This window comes from Benincasa hispida, chromosome 5 (assembly GCF_027475165.1).
Source record: "Benincasa hispida cultivar pf3 chromosome 5, pf3_genome.v1.1, whole genome shotgun sequence".
NCBI classification, from domain to species: Eukaryota; Viridiplantae; Streptophyta; class Magnoliopsida; order Cucurbitales; family Cucurbitaceae; genus Benincasa; species Benincasa hispida.
Window position 1 is genome coordinate 29905690 of NC_143482.1, and position 15449 is coordinate 29921138.

General features: G+C 34.7%; 1 protein-coding gene across 1 annotated transcript in view; it reads left to right on the forward strand.

Annotated features, from left to right (window-relative positions):
• LOC120078723 (phosphatidylserine decarboxylase proenzyme 2-like) overlaps positions 1-15449 on the forward strand; it is a 36507-nt gene that overhangs the window by 17885 nt on the left and 3173 nt on the right. The window contains exons 8-15 of the mRNA XM_039033028.2: positions 1540-1623; positions 1848-1939; positions 2673-2828; positions 7001-7085; positions 7647-7758; positions 11192-11292; positions 12920-12967; positions 14015-14161. Of these exons, the coding sequence (XP_038888956.1) occupies positions 1540-1623; positions 1848-1939; positions 2673-2828; positions 7001-7085; positions 7647-7758; positions 11192-11292; positions 12920-12967; positions 14015-14161 (825 nt within the window). The remainder of the gene's footprint in view (positions 1-1539; positions 1624-1847; positions 1940-2672; positions 2829-7000; positions 7086-7646; positions 7759-11191; positions 11293-12919; positions 12968-14014; positions 14162-15449) is intronic.

The following is a 15449-nucleotide window of genomic DNA, read 5'->3' on the forward strand; positions in this document are numbered from 1 at the left end:
ATATGTAGGATATATTTGAAGTTCTTTCATGACTTTGAGGAAGCAAATTTTTTGAACTAAAATGAGAAGTAAATCTTGTGTCGTTTGGGACCATTGGTCTTTAAAATACTTGCATGCTTGACTTGGAATATGTTTAAAATATTTCATATACTATGGTATTAAAGTTCCATGCGATGCTTAGCCACCTCCCCAAAGAGCGCAAGTGTACACGCTTTGAGAGCAAGTAGTACTTGGTTAGCAAACCAAGGTCGAACTCATTGATTGAAATACTTTAAGAACTTGGTTCAAATAGTTGATCAAAACTCGACATTATGCACAGAAGGTGCTAAAGAACAGATATTAGAAGGTTTCAAGTAAATTCTCCTTTCTAATCATCTCTGCTAACTCTGCCTCAAGGGATAACCTTTCCTCCTTAAGCGAGTCCTCAAGGCTGCCAAGCTCTTCCAGAGAGTCAATGACTTGATTTTGCCCAAAATCTCCTGATGGTAATAGAAAAAACAGAAAACCCTGTGAAACTACATCTTTGACCATCTTGATGTATCTTTATACATATTTATATATAACAAAAATATAATCAATTCCAAGAAAATCTAGTGAACCTAGGAAAAATGATAATTATAAAAAAAAGAACCCCAGTTGATTGTAATAAAGAAAAAGAAGGAAAAATTCCTAAAATAACTAGTTTCCTTCAGTTGTCCAATATGGTTGCACACAAGAAGGTAACTTTGAAGGCACAACTTTTCTTATTGTTTTGTCAGCCCACGCCTTCTATATGGTGTTCTTTACTTGGCAAGTTTTGCTTGGTCGGATGAACACCTTGGATAGGCTTGCCAGGATTCAGGAAGATGACCTCTTTAATGGGTTCTTTTTGTTGTATTCTTTGTCGGAAGACAGAGGAAAATCTGGATAATCTCTTATGGGATTGTTAGTATACGAGGTTTGTGTGGAGTGACTTCCTGCAGGAGTTTGACGTTCGGATTGCTGACCAGAGGAACATTCGAGCTATGATCGAGGAGTTCCTCTTTCGTCCACCTTTTAGAGAGAGAGGTCAATTTTTGTGGTATGCTGGGGTTGTGCTGTGTTGTGGGATATTTCGGGGAAGAGGAACAATAGAGTGTTCCGAGGTAGGGAGAGGGACCTTTTTGAGGTTTGGTCCTTTGTGAGGTTTCATGTTTCGTTTTGGGTTTTGGTTTTGGAGCTTGAATATCATACTTAGTTGGAATCCCTTTCTTTAGAAGGGATGTTTTTTGTGAGCTTATTTTTTTGGATGCCCGTGTATTCTTTTATTTTGTTCTCAATGAAAGTTGTTGATTATATAAAAAAACAAAAAAATTGTGTTGGTTTGGGGTTTCACAACTCTCTTCTTTTTGCAAGAAACTACTGATGCTCTTTTAACCAACTCTTGGAGAAATTAGTCATACATATAGTTTCTAATTATGTTTGGTGGACATCACAAGCATGTAATCTCATTTTAGACTCTAGAATTCTTCTACTTAATGTTGTTGACTTTCATACTTTTGAGCCGTCATACTTTCACAGGATTATAATGAGGATGGAGAGCTCTCATTTCCTGAATTTTCTGACTTAATTGATGCTTTTGGCAATCAAGTGGCAGCTTCTAAGGTTTGGCGTTCAAACACAATCTTCTCTCTCTGCTTCTTTTCTACCCCCTATTAAGTCATTGTTGGATGACAATTATAGATCAACTTTGAATTGCTGAGAACAGTAGATAATTGAGTTGATGTGTTAATTGGAATGGTAGGATTTAGATTTTTTTTTTTTGGAAGGATTTCTTCTTATTCTCTCTTTATATCCTTGTGATTATTTTTTCGGTATTAATATTCTAGAAAGAGGAGCTTTTTAAGGCAGCTGACAAGAATGGGGATGGTGTTGTCACGCTTGATGAGTTGGCTGCTCTTCTTGCTGCTCAACAAGAGAAGTAAAGATCCATTTAAATCATTCTTTCAAATAATGCTTTTTACTAATTTTTGCATCAGATCATTATTTGATACTAGAAAATCGCCAACATTTTCAGATTTCATGGCAAATTTGAATGACTGTGGAGAGTGGAGATATAATTTTTTATTACTTATCGTTTACTTTAACAAAAATCAAAATATTAAATTCGATAAATGAAAAGAGTCTAATGTTCAAAAGATACAAAGGATGGGAATAAAAGTAGAAAGGAAAAGAAAATAAACGGACTAGGCCAAAACCTACTATTTTAAAATCAAATAATCATAACAAGCTTGAAACACAGCGAGACAGAGATCTCTCTGAAAATTTTATAGTGGAGTTATAATTGTCTATATGCGTACGATTGAGGAATATTACTTGTGCGATGCACATCTTGGAAAGTTTATGTGCCTTTCCTTATGCAAGCAGTACTTTACACATTCGAGATGTACATTTTTCACTTCATGCCTAATAAGGCAAGACAAACTATTGCCAAGCGACAACAAAAAAAATGTTTACGATGGTAGCAAGAATGTTATGGAGATGGAATGGAGTATCAATTAAGAGACAGTTACTGATGAAAAACCTGCATAATGAACTTTGACTGAGGTTGAAAGTGGAATAATTTTTTATTTTTTGTGCTTATCACTCTCCTATATCTTCATCTCATTCCTTTCCTTTTTTTTAGCATATTGATGCTTTTCTTTAAATTGCAGGGAACCGTTGATGAATTGTTGTCCTGTTTGTGGTGAAGCTCTTGAAGTTTCTGATAAACTGAATAATATGATTCACTTGACTCTATGTTTTGATGAAGGAACTGGAAATCAAGTTATGACCGGAGGGTTCTTGACCGATAAACAGGCTGCATATGGGTAAAGTTCTTTTGTACATTAGCTCTTTTTTTTTGGCTCAGGACAAAGATAGCTAAACAGAGCAATAGAAATATCAGTAAATACAAAATTGGGAGAATCTGGATAGTTGGTTTCTTTCAGGCTTGTAGTCTGTTTGTTATATTATTATTTATTTATTTGTTTTCCTTTGGCCGCTTTGGTTTTCTCTCTCTCCCTTTGGAAGTTTGGATCCTTTAACATTTTTCTTCTTTATCAAAGTTTGTTTATTAGTGAAGACATAAAAAATTGGAAGAATGCGACATCTTTCCAAGAAGGCAAATGAGTTGAACAAAACAGTAATCAACATCAACTTGAATGCCAAGAAAACAAATTATAGAGGTTAACCTTAATCAACTTGAATACTGATAAGAAATAAATTATAGAGGGACTGAACCAAGAAAGCCAATCTAGAACACATCAAAATAGCCCTGTCTGCAAGCTCAACCACGAAAAGAAAAAATAAAGGAAAGAAAAGAAAAAGTAAAGATTTCTCTTTACCTAAAATCCAGCACCATTAAACTTATTTCACCGAACTTTTGAATTACTGAATACACCTTGGCCCAAAAAGCTTTGAATGAGATAATCTAAATACAACGTAGACAAAGCCCCGTAATTGCACTCCCCTCATTGTAGATATATTATGTCCACTCGATATAACTATGATTAGTAAGTTAACCCTTCACAAGTTGTTCTTAATAACGATTGGGTCAAAAGTTGTTTTACTCCTGAGATTCCTTAAGTCCCATTGATCCTCTAATGAACAATTGGTTTGTGATTCAATCACTAAATCGAGTCCCTCTCGGGCCAATGAGAGGGTGGGACCTCTTGTTCAAGACTCGGAGTCAACACTTAAGGGAATAACTTCTCTACTATTCCTAAAAGTGGGTAGGAGTGAATTCCATCTTGCACCCTATGTCCTCAGCTATTGATTGGTTTTACCCCTGAAATGGGAGACTTATTGAGCCGACACTGTTGAGCCAACCTTCACCCATGCAAATCTAACGATAATCCCGAATAAACAGGAGTTTATAGTTAGCTCAAGAATAAGGTCAAGTTACCTAGGTCAACGCTTTGAAATAGTCAATCTTAAACAGTAAATAACGTTATAAAGTAAGAGTTACTTAATTCTTGATCTGATCTTATGCAAACTCATTGCATAGGATGCCCCCGCTCCTCATGTCAATACATGAACAAATTAGGATCACATTGTTTATAGCACTTTACAACAAATTGTAACAACTATAGAGTGAGCCGCATCTAATAGTGTTACCAGAATAAGGCACCTAACCTTATTCGTATATTGTAGATCATTTTGACTATTTGCTCGAATCTGATCTACTCTTATGTCTCCACATAAAGTTCAAGTACTCATGTAATAGTCATGGACCTTTTAGTTTATTGGCTTTATTTTTAAAACGAAATAAGCAATTCATATATTCATTAACAACTTTATCGATTTACAAAATGAGTTTATTGTTTACAAACCACGAGTTTTAGGACATAAAACCCAATAGAAAGAAATATGGAAAGTGAAAAGGGTGAAACGAGGAGAAGAAATACGAAGGGGAAGGAAGATATAGAGGAAAATGAAAAGTATCCTTGAAATCCCGAAAGTTAGTAAATTTAAATATTATTTTATTGAAATATGGAAAGTTAGGGTTGGTTTGGTTGGCAATTTGAAAATAGAAACTTGAAAATAATAGATTCAATAAAAACAAAGTTTTATTTCACGTTTTCAGATATGTGTTTGGTGGCAACTTTAAAAATTAAATTATAATTCAAATAATTGTTCAAAATAGGTTTGATTATATATTCTTGCATAAAACTAATTATAGTTTCTCACTATATATTAGTTTGAATATAAACTATTATTAATTAATTTATGAACTTGGTCTATGTTAACTTTTTTTTTTTTTTTTTTTTTTTTTTTTTTTTTTAATAATTACTATTTTGTAATATCATATAATTCATAATATATTATATTATACATATTTTAATTTAACAATAATTGAATTTCTAACACGAAATACTATATTTGTTAATGTTTTTACATTTTTTAATATAGTTGTGCATTTTAAATTTTCAAATCCAAAATTTGAATGCATACATACATATATATTAAAAACATGTCTACAACGTGTCCCTATCCTACTTTTTTAGAAATTGACATGTGGTGTCTGTGTTGTGTCATGTTCGTATCCTATGCCCGTGTCCGTGCTTCTTAGACTGAAAGGACCAACAAGTGAAGGCACCTTCCCCACAAGCCTATCTATCGTGTAAGCAAGACCATGTCATTCCTAGGTATCTTAGTCCCCCAAAGAAAACAAAAAGCCCAACACCTCTAAAAGGGAGGATCAACGGGACTATGAAAAAAGACTTACACAAGGAGCCTTCTAAAGAATTGGGGCTCTAAACCTTCACGTCCCTTCCTCCCATGTTTAAAGGAGTGACCCTCAAGGAAAGAAAGAAGAGAGACAACATCTGTCGCTTTTCTATTGGGAAGAAAGTAGTGGAACTTGAAAGAAAAAGAATAAGAGGATGGGGGTGGTGTTTACTTACAATGATCCTATGCCAAAGGGAGTTAGGCTCAGAGGAGAAATGCCAGAGCCATTTGACTAGCGAGGCTTTGTTACAGATCTTTAGATTCTCAATTTCTAAACCCCCCTTGGAGACCAGCCTCTCGATAATCTCCCATCTAACCAAGTTTGAACCCTTCCCTTTCCATTCGTCTATCATGCATCAACCTCTCCAATCTTTTACACGCACCCCCATGGGGCTCTGAAAAGGGAAAAGAAATAAATAGGTATGCCACTCCAAACAAATTCGATCAAGGTAAGCCTACCAGACTAACCTATTTCTCACTTTATTCACCACATGATCCTACGAGGCAACTGACTTGGGATTGCTTCCAAGTGGAAGACCAAGGTGAAGGAAGATCTCCAATATCACACCTCATAAACTCAACCCATCTTTTAAGTTTCTCATCTTCCCAACTGAGCCCCACAACATTACACTTACCCCTGTTAATCCTCAAGCCTGATATTTTTTCAAAAAAGGCAAGAATATGATTCTTGTTATCTCTTGAACTGTCCACTTTTTCTATTCTCTGCATACATATACAAACTGCAAATCTGTCACATTTCATAAATTTGTTGGTGTCCCTTTTAAGGAGGCTCAATATCGGTGTCCTTTGCTCCTGTATGGTGCCTTCTTGGCCCAATTACTACATGAGTCTCCCTCTGTGTAGGGAACCCTAGGAGCATAGTGAAGTTTTGTTGCTCAAAGTAGAAAAGATTGAAGGAAAAATATGACCTGTCAAGATTGAACTGTAGTAGACACCTTCATTCAGACTAGTTTTCTCAAACACTCTGTAGGCGCATTCTTTAATTACTATCAAACTCTAAAAATTAAATATTTTGTTTAATGTGAAATTTGGTGATTTCGAATATTTTCCATAAACTCTTCACATTTAGGCTTGGGTATAAATTTAATTTATAAGATCTAACACGTAAAAGTAATATAATTTGAAATAAAAAGAAATGACATTGCTTTTCATCGTTTGATGCTAAATTGCTACTTGGTTAAAGCACCTTTTGAAGCTTACATGGTTTTTATTTTGTTGGTATCAATGCTCCTTGTTCTCTAGTTTCCCTTGTCTTCTCCATTCTTGATTCTCTTATGCTTAGGGTTCTGCGTTCTTGGCCTTTATTTTGGTATTTTTTTTGGTTCATTGTTTTCATTTTACTTCGCTTGTTGTCCTTTCCCTTGGTGGAGATTTGTAATTTTGAGTGTTAGTCTCTTCCTTTATATCAATGAATCTTCTCATTTCTTGTTTTAAAATGAAAAGAAAAAGGAAAATGACATTTCAGTGACATGAACCTGAAATATCTTACTTTAACAGTATTAAATCACGACATTAATTTAAGTATAATAATTAAATAATTATAGTCTACCGGTGCACCATGATGCACACCTTGCCAAGGCATGTATCTTAGTGAGGATACCTTGTTCATGTGAGGCAGGGAGCATCAATGCACCTAATGTTTTCAAAACATTGAGTTCAGGGAGGGGATGAGACTGAGCTTTGTCATAACTTATGATATTTGTCTCCTTTTCTTTTCCTGTAGAGATTGAGAAATTCAGTTGCTTTGCAGGTGGATGTTTAAATTAAGCGAATGGGCGCATTTTTCATCTTATGACGTTGGTCTAAACTCTGGTTCAAGTGCATCTCATATTGTAGTATGTAGCTTCTCTAGTTTTCACTTTTTTCAAATGAAATATCTTCAATGTAATTAATTACATTCAATGAATGTATTATTGAACACTCCTGCAGCTTAATACATTCGTACAGAGTTTTAAGAGATTATTTTGGGAATGAAAATAAAAATTGATCTACTTTAAGAGCATGTTTTGTTCACAAGTTTCCAAAGGATCAAGATACCTAAAATAATTGATAATCTCTCTTGTAAATTTTAGCAGGTTCCTATTTCTTTAGTTTAATATTCACCGCGTACCAGTTAATAATTTTTCAGCGCATTTTACTATCTTTGAATTAAGTCAAAGTCCTAGAAAAACAAAAAAGTAATGTCTAACATAGTAGAGAAAGAGAGAATTTGAATCAGCGTTTGTAAAAGTTCAATCAGATATTTCTTTTTAAACTGGTTCTGTTGAAATGTTTTTGTACTATTTGTAGTATTTTTGGATAAGATACTGAACTATTTGTAATAATATCGATCTCTTTCTGAGTTTAGTATTTTCATCTTTTACTTTTTGCTTCTTAGCTCACAGTTTACTCTTTAGGTTTATGATCGGCAGAAAAAAAGGCTGGTGGAAGAGATAATCGATGGAAAGATTGTTTTGTCGATGAGGGCCATCTATCAGTCAAAAGTAGGTCTCACTCTTATGGATAAAGGTATGATTTAGTTTGTGAAGAGATCTTGATATGTAACATTACACCTGTTTCAAAACTTACCACTTATCTATACCTGTTAGAAAACTTATTGACCTTCCTATTCTATCTCCTCTATACAATGGCTTGTTTATAATTATTTTTCATTATTATTTTAGACTAATAATGATTAGTAATGCTATTCCACCCTGTATTCACCCGTGATGGTGGATCATGGGGAAAAAGATTTAGCACCTTGGGGGAATGGGTTCAAAATCTTTGGTTCACCTACAATAACATCTTACTTTTGAACTTCTTAGAAAAGTATTTGTAACAATCCAGGCCTAGGATTCGGACCAGGATTTGGAATCTAGATTCGGTACCTGATGGCCCCAACATTCTCCTACATCCTCTGCGACCTGGCTACGTCATGCATTCTTGTCTTGATGCTTTTAAGAGTGAAGGTTGTCCCCACAAACCAACACTAGTCTTTTCAAAATGCTTTGTCCTCACTCTCATGCATCTAAGGAAAATTCCTAGGAGGTCACCTAACATAGGATTGCTCCAAGCTAAGCACACTTAACTTTGGAGTTCCTATGATTGAGCCACCGAAAAGGAAAGTGCACCTTATTGATATAGGTAATAACTTTCCATTCTTTTAAGCCTTTCTTAACTATACTTTTATGTCTTTAGGATCCATCTCATTCGAATGTGGTCTCAGTTCATTCATATCCCCCTCCTAAACTCGGGTCATTACATGCCCACCAGCTTCCGCTTGGTTCGTCCCCGAACCACATCTTACTGGGAGAGTTTCCTCTTTGATACCATCTGTAACGACCCAGGCCCAAGATTCAGATCAGGATTCGGAATCAGGATTTGGCACTTGGATTCAAAATCCGGATGAGATGGATCTTAGGATTGCTCCAAGCTTAGCACACTTAACTTTGGATCCTCACTCACATGCATCTTAGGAAAATTATCAGGAGGTCACCCAACATAGGATTGCTCCAAGCTTAGCACACTTAACTTTGGAGTTCCTATGATTGAGTCATTGAAAAGGAAGGTGCACCTTGTTGGTATAACTTTCAATTCTTTTAAGTTTTTCTTAACTATACTTTCATGTCCTTGGGATCCCTCTCATTCGAATGTGTTCTCGGTTCATTCATTTCCCCCTCCTAAACTCGGGTCGTTACATGCCCACCAACTTCCACTTGGTTCGTCCCTGAACCACATCTTACTGGCAGAGTTTCCTTTCTGATACCATCTGTAACAACCTAGGCCCAGGATTGGGACCAGGATTCGGAATCCGGATTCGGCACTTGATGGTCCTGACATTCCCTTGCATCCGCTGCGACCTGGCTACGTCATCCTTGCTTGTCTTGATACTTCTAAGAGTGAAGGTTGTCCCCACAAACCAACACTGGTGCTTTCAGCATGCTTTGTACCCACTCACATGCATCGTAGGAAAATTACCAGGAGGTCACCCAACGTAGGATTGCTCCAAGCTAAGCATGCTTAACTTTGAAGTTTCTATGATTGAGCCATCGAAAAGGAAGGTGTACCTTGTTGGTATAGGTAATAACTTTCAATTCTTTTAAGCCTTTCTTAACTATACTTTCATGTCTTCAGGATTTCTCTCATTTAGATGTGGTCTCGATTCATTCATGTCCCCATCCTGAACTCGGGTCGTTACAGTATTGTTCTCGAATGTTTTCTGCTTTTCGTCAATATTTTCTATCCATTTAACATTTACTCCCCTAATTTTATTTTTCACTGCATTTAACACTTTTTTTTAATGTAAGGAAACCATATTTGATTAGTTGAATGAAAGCTACAATAATTTTTTCTACAACTTATGCAACTTAGAAAGAGAATGCTCAAACAAAAAGCTAACGATACAACAGATCCCACACCACCTAAAATCATACCAAAAAGAACAATGCAATTAAAAACATTTCATCTTATAATATAACTCGAACTTGGTTAGCTTGGGGTTTGTTTTGGCTCCTTTTGTTGGGCTGTTTTCTTGAATGCATGTCTTTTATTTATTTCCTGCTACTACTTCAAAACGCATCTCTTCTACAAACTGTTAAAAATTTCATCAAATATGAAAGTCAAGGACATGTAATTCATCTTTCTATCTTTTTCCTTTTCCCCTTTTATCTTCTTTATTTTCTCTTCGTTATCTGCTTTTCAAAACTCACCAATAAAGGGCATCCAATACCTGCATTCCAAGATCACCAAATTAATAAGGAAGCGGCTCCTCTTTCAACACTCTTCAATAATAAACTTTCCAAAATTTCTATCTGCAAGAAACTCAAAAAGGTATTGGAAAAAGCTTTAGATGACTTTGTTAGATATGCTTATTGGGATGTTGTAAGGATATATTAGTAATTAGTTAGAAAATTTGTTAGGCTTGTTGGTTATAAATAGAGGGGCTGGGGAATGATAAGGATAGGCAATATTTTGAAGTATGAATTAGGGCTTGAGAATATCTCAAGATTGGGAGGTGTAAGGCCCCTAGTTAGGGAGAAAGTAGGATTATTAGTATGGTTATTAGTAAGTGACATATTAGTAATTAGATGTGAAGTTTGTTAGGGATTTTAATTATAAATAGAGGGAGTGAGTTGTGAGCTAGGGGGTAAAGAATTTAGTAGTAATTTCAGTTGGTGAATTTGGGAGAGAGTAGTCCTCTCGAAAGGCTATAGTATACTGTAGTTTCTTCCTTGATATTGCAATATTTATTTCTATCTTTTAGTGTTCTTGTATTTCTCTGTGTTCTTTGTTTTCCTTAAGTGTTCTTGTTAGGTGGTATCCTAACAGGAGGGTTCAAGTACCTGGGACTCTTGATGTATCTTACAATGCTTTATCTTGTAATTTGGACTCTATTAGACTTTAACATACTACTTTCAGCACTAAGCGTTAATTACTTTCATGGTTTCACTTGTGTAAATTTGTAACAAGAAACGAACTTTTCATTGATATAATGAAAAGAGGCTAAAACTCAAAAAGATACAAACTCTATAAAGAAGTGAAAATAAAGAACATAATGGAAATACATATAAGATTAAGTAGACAAAAAAGCATAACAAGATTATCAATCAAGATTAAGATGCTAAGAGGGATTAACGAAGGCAATCCAGTTGAGACAAACATCTTGCATAGAGAAACTTCTGAACTGCTTTGATGAGGAAGTCTTCAAACGAGCAAATTCAAAACGATCTAGCCAAGCGAGATGCTTGCCTTGGAAAACTCTTTGATTACATTCTAACCATAATTCTGATAAAATTGCTTTCATTCCATTAATCAAAAGCAACTAGCGTAATTCTGATCTTACTATCAAATCTTTAGTTAAACTTCAATTATATGCACCACTTTTATTAGGTGCTATTTTTTTTTTTCATTCCCTCCTTTGTTCTTTTGATTTAAACTTACATTCTTTGATGGTTTAATGCAGGGGTGAAGGAACTCTTACATAGCATTTCTGAAAAGCAAGGAAAGCGGATGGATTCAGTCGAATCTGCAAAAGATATTCCACATTTCATTGAATCTTTCAAGGCAATGATTATTTTCTTGAGTTATTTCCACTCATGTTTCACTAAGTTTCAAAATTACGTACTATAATAGTCAAAGATTACTTGTGATATTACTATTATTGTTACGATTATTATTATTAATAGGTTTTATTGATGGAGCTTATGCGAATGATAATGAAAAAGGGCATAAATCCATGATATGTTCTAAAGAAAATGGTTTTAATACTGATTGAACTGACATTGTATATATTAGCTGCAAGTAGAAAAAGCTTTTTGTCTAAAGAAGGGATATTTTCAATAACTTACCAGATTGGTGGGGGGGGGGGGGGGGGTGAAATTTATACAGAATGATAATTTTAAACATACCACATTCTAATTAGATTGATATGAGATAGAGACAAAAATGAGACACTTCTTATGGAAAGGCAATGGGGAAGGACAATTGAAACATCTTATTGGTTGGGATAAAGTTTCTTAACCTCTAGAAGAAGATGGTTTAAAAATTGGCAGCCTGAATTTGACAAATCAATCGGAGAGCATTCATGTAGCTGTCTCGTCCTTTTGTACTTTCCAATCTCTTAATGGAAAGTGCTCATTTCTTATCCATAAAAGAAAAAAAATGGTTGGCTGAAATTTTAAAATTAGGATATTTCAGCTAAATGGAGATGGTGATTCTTTGAAGAGCCCAATGAAGGTGATTGCAAAAATATGCAAAAAAATATTTTCAGGTGCCCCAGAATTTGTTGGAGAATTGGCAACCATTGAAGACCTTGGGAAAATATTTCTTATTTATGGGGTGATGGAGAAACACTCTTTTACTAAAATTGTAAAGGAGGCCAACATGAGCATATTTCAACAAGTATCTACTTCTTCCCTTGAAGCGGAAGGTTCAAATGCATACCCCGATATTTGTTGTAAGAAAGTGATGGAAAAGAAACCTGTTTCTGGGAAGATGCATGTGCCTGCGAGCTTCCTTGGATGATCATTTTTGTGCTCCTTTTTATAGTTGCTTCTTCATATACAGAATTTATAGTATTTGATTTCTGGGATTGGATTTTCCAATCTTAGAAAATTACTACAAGAAGGAAGTTGAAATTTGGGGGAATTAAGTTGTACTTTGGCTGTTCTGGAAGATAATCAAATTGGAGGGGAAATCATGATGAAATAAATGTAGAAGATAGACCTTCTGGTTCTTTTTTGGTTGTTGATGAAGGTGCTTGGATGTTTGCAATTGATGGCATGAGTTTTTGGTAGTTGGATCTATTGAACCTATTAGATCGTTGTTTTTGTTGGTTGGATGTTTGCAATTGATGTTGATGGTGTGAATTTTCTAAATAAAGCCAATTTCTTTTGTCATTTAGCTTTTTATGGTGTACAAATTGAACTAATGAAAAGGGCATAGTAAAACACTGAAGACTGACGTCAATATGCTTCTGAGGGGATCTTATTCAGGAGATTCCAGCTTGAGTGCGGAGAATAAATGCAATTTTTTTCCATCAGTATTTGATTACTGCCTTCTACACAAGACCTTATTGTGTTCATTCTTGCGTTTTTTTAATTTATCTATCCAACCTTACATATTTTGCTTGTGGGTAAACTACAATTATGCTATCTGCACCTTGGATGACAATGTTTATTGGGTCTTGCAGGATCAAATCAATATGAATGAGGTGAAGCACCCTTTGGAGTATTTCAAGGTAGGTTACTTTTTCTTTTTGGAGAAAACGAGACAATTGTTTTACCAGTCTGCATGTTTGATAGAAGTATTGATAAAATATCAAATTTATCATAATCCATCGGCTTACATTTTTTAATTTTTTAGTTGAGAGATGATTTAATGTAGTATTGTAGTAGGTCATGTGTTTGAGTTCCTATAATGTTATTTCCTTCCCAGTTCATATTGATAACCACATATTGAACCTTTGTGCAAATTTTCAAGCCACAACTGTGGGACAGTGTTGAACCCTATGATTTGATCCTTGTTTCCACCGACTAATGCCAAATGTCACTTTTACATATTATAATTTTATGTGCTTGAAATATCATATGACTGAGGTATTGGAAAGCTTTAGATTTTTGTTGTTACTCGAGTGCATCTTAGTAATGCATTTTGTAAAGCTTTAAATTATGGTTTACTGATTGGTATCTTGCCTGCCTTCTTGAATCTTGATTTTCACATTAAATGGAGAGGAAGAAAAACCAGTAGCTTTCACATTAATTTTTATCTCAATATCATGGAATGATGTAATTTTTTGTATCAAGTTTTTGCTAGTGTTTCTCGATACATTCACTTTTCTCTCGTTTTGCATTTCAGAATGAAAGATTTCTTTCTTTATGTTTGTTTAGAACTGTTTCTTTGGCAGTGGGTGATCTGGTGATCAGTTGACTGTGGCGTCTCTTTTACTCTTGAATTTCTTTGACCACATTTAAACATGTAGAAACTTAATAAGGACCCAAATATTACTAAGCTCCTTTTCCAACCCTCTAAATACTTAGAGTTCAACAAAAGTAAATGTATCGAGAAAAAGATGGTGTCAGTTTTCTACTACTTTTAAATGACTTGGAAGTAATGCCTTTTTCTTCCGAGTAGTGCTCGGGAAGAGGATGTTATTACTGTCCTATTGCATATTTGAATATTCTTAATAGTGCATAACCCTCTGCATTAGCTGTGGCATTATTTCAATTAAGCTTTGATACAAACAACTTTATTTTGTAATAATAAAATTTGACTCTCACATTTGCAGACATTTAATGAATTCTTTATAAGAGAGTTGAAGCCTGGTGTGAGACCAATTGCACATGTGGAGTGTGATGATGTTGCAGTATGTGCTGCTGATTGCCGACTAATGGCATTTAAATCAATTGATGACAGCCTAAGGTTGTGGATCAAGGTATTTTTTTATCTTTGATGATGTTGGTATAGGGCGTATAAACTCTGCCTATATATGTTTTTCATTCAAGTTCTTTAACAAGTAGTAGTCGGTGGATTATGTTTAAAAGTTGAAAGATTGATGGAAATTGGTTTTCAACTTCTTGTTTGTTTGGGCCCTGTTTGATAACTGTGTTTTTAGTTTTATGTTTTTAAAAATTAAGCTTAGAATCACTACTTCTACCGATAGTTTTCTTACTTTATTATCTACTATTTAAACATGTTTTAAAAAACAAGCCAAGTTTTGAAACAAAAAAAGTAGTTTTTGAAAATTTGATTTCAAATTTAAATTTTGCTTAGAATTCATGTTTTTTAAGGAAGGTGGAAAACTTACCAAAATATTGGGTTGAAAACAAGTATAACATTCAAAAACAAAAAATAAAAAAGAAAATGGTTCTCAAACAGGGCCCAAACAAACAAGAAGTTGAAAACTAAAATAAAATTAATTGATACACTACATTAGGTATAGAAATCACGCAAAGCGCACAAAAAAGCACGGGCTTTTTTTTGTGAGGTGCACTACATATAAAAATATTACATTAAAAAGAGAGTATAATTGAAGTGGAAATATGGAAAAAAGAGACCCAAAACACAAGAAATTTTGCATTTAGGTTTGGTAAACTTGATCCTTTTAGTTAATAAAGAAGGAAAATCCTTAATTATTACTATTTTTTATAAATAATTGAAAAACCCCAAGGCGCAGAGCTTTGATCCATGGGGCTTCACAAAAGGCGCGCGCCTAAGGTGTGCCTTATTTTGTGAGCCTCGCTTTTCCAAGGCGAGGCGCCAGACCTGCGCCTTGGGTCTAGGCGTGCGCCCGAGAGGGCTTTTTAAAACACTGCGCGTACCACTTATGAGTTGCAAGAAAGAGTGACGAACAAGTCTGAAAAGAAATAAGAAGAGAGAAAGTAGTTGCCTAGTCGGAATGTGCTCAGCCTTATCCTTTTTCCTTTTTTTTTTTTTTTTTTTTTTTTTTTTTTTTTTGTGGACGAGAAACTGACAAGAAGTTAAAATATAAAGGAATTTTACTGGACAAGTTATGTATAATGAAAGAGAATATTTTATTCTAACATCTTCAATGACCAAGTCATCTCGTGTCTTTCTTGGTGGCATGGGCTGTTGCATTGCATGTTAATAAAAACAAACTAATCTGACCAGGAAGAATGTAAACGGGAAAAGAGTATCATTTTCCTTCTGTCACCGATGGCTTACAATTTGGTGGGGAGCTGGAAACAATGTCTTTTTCTTCT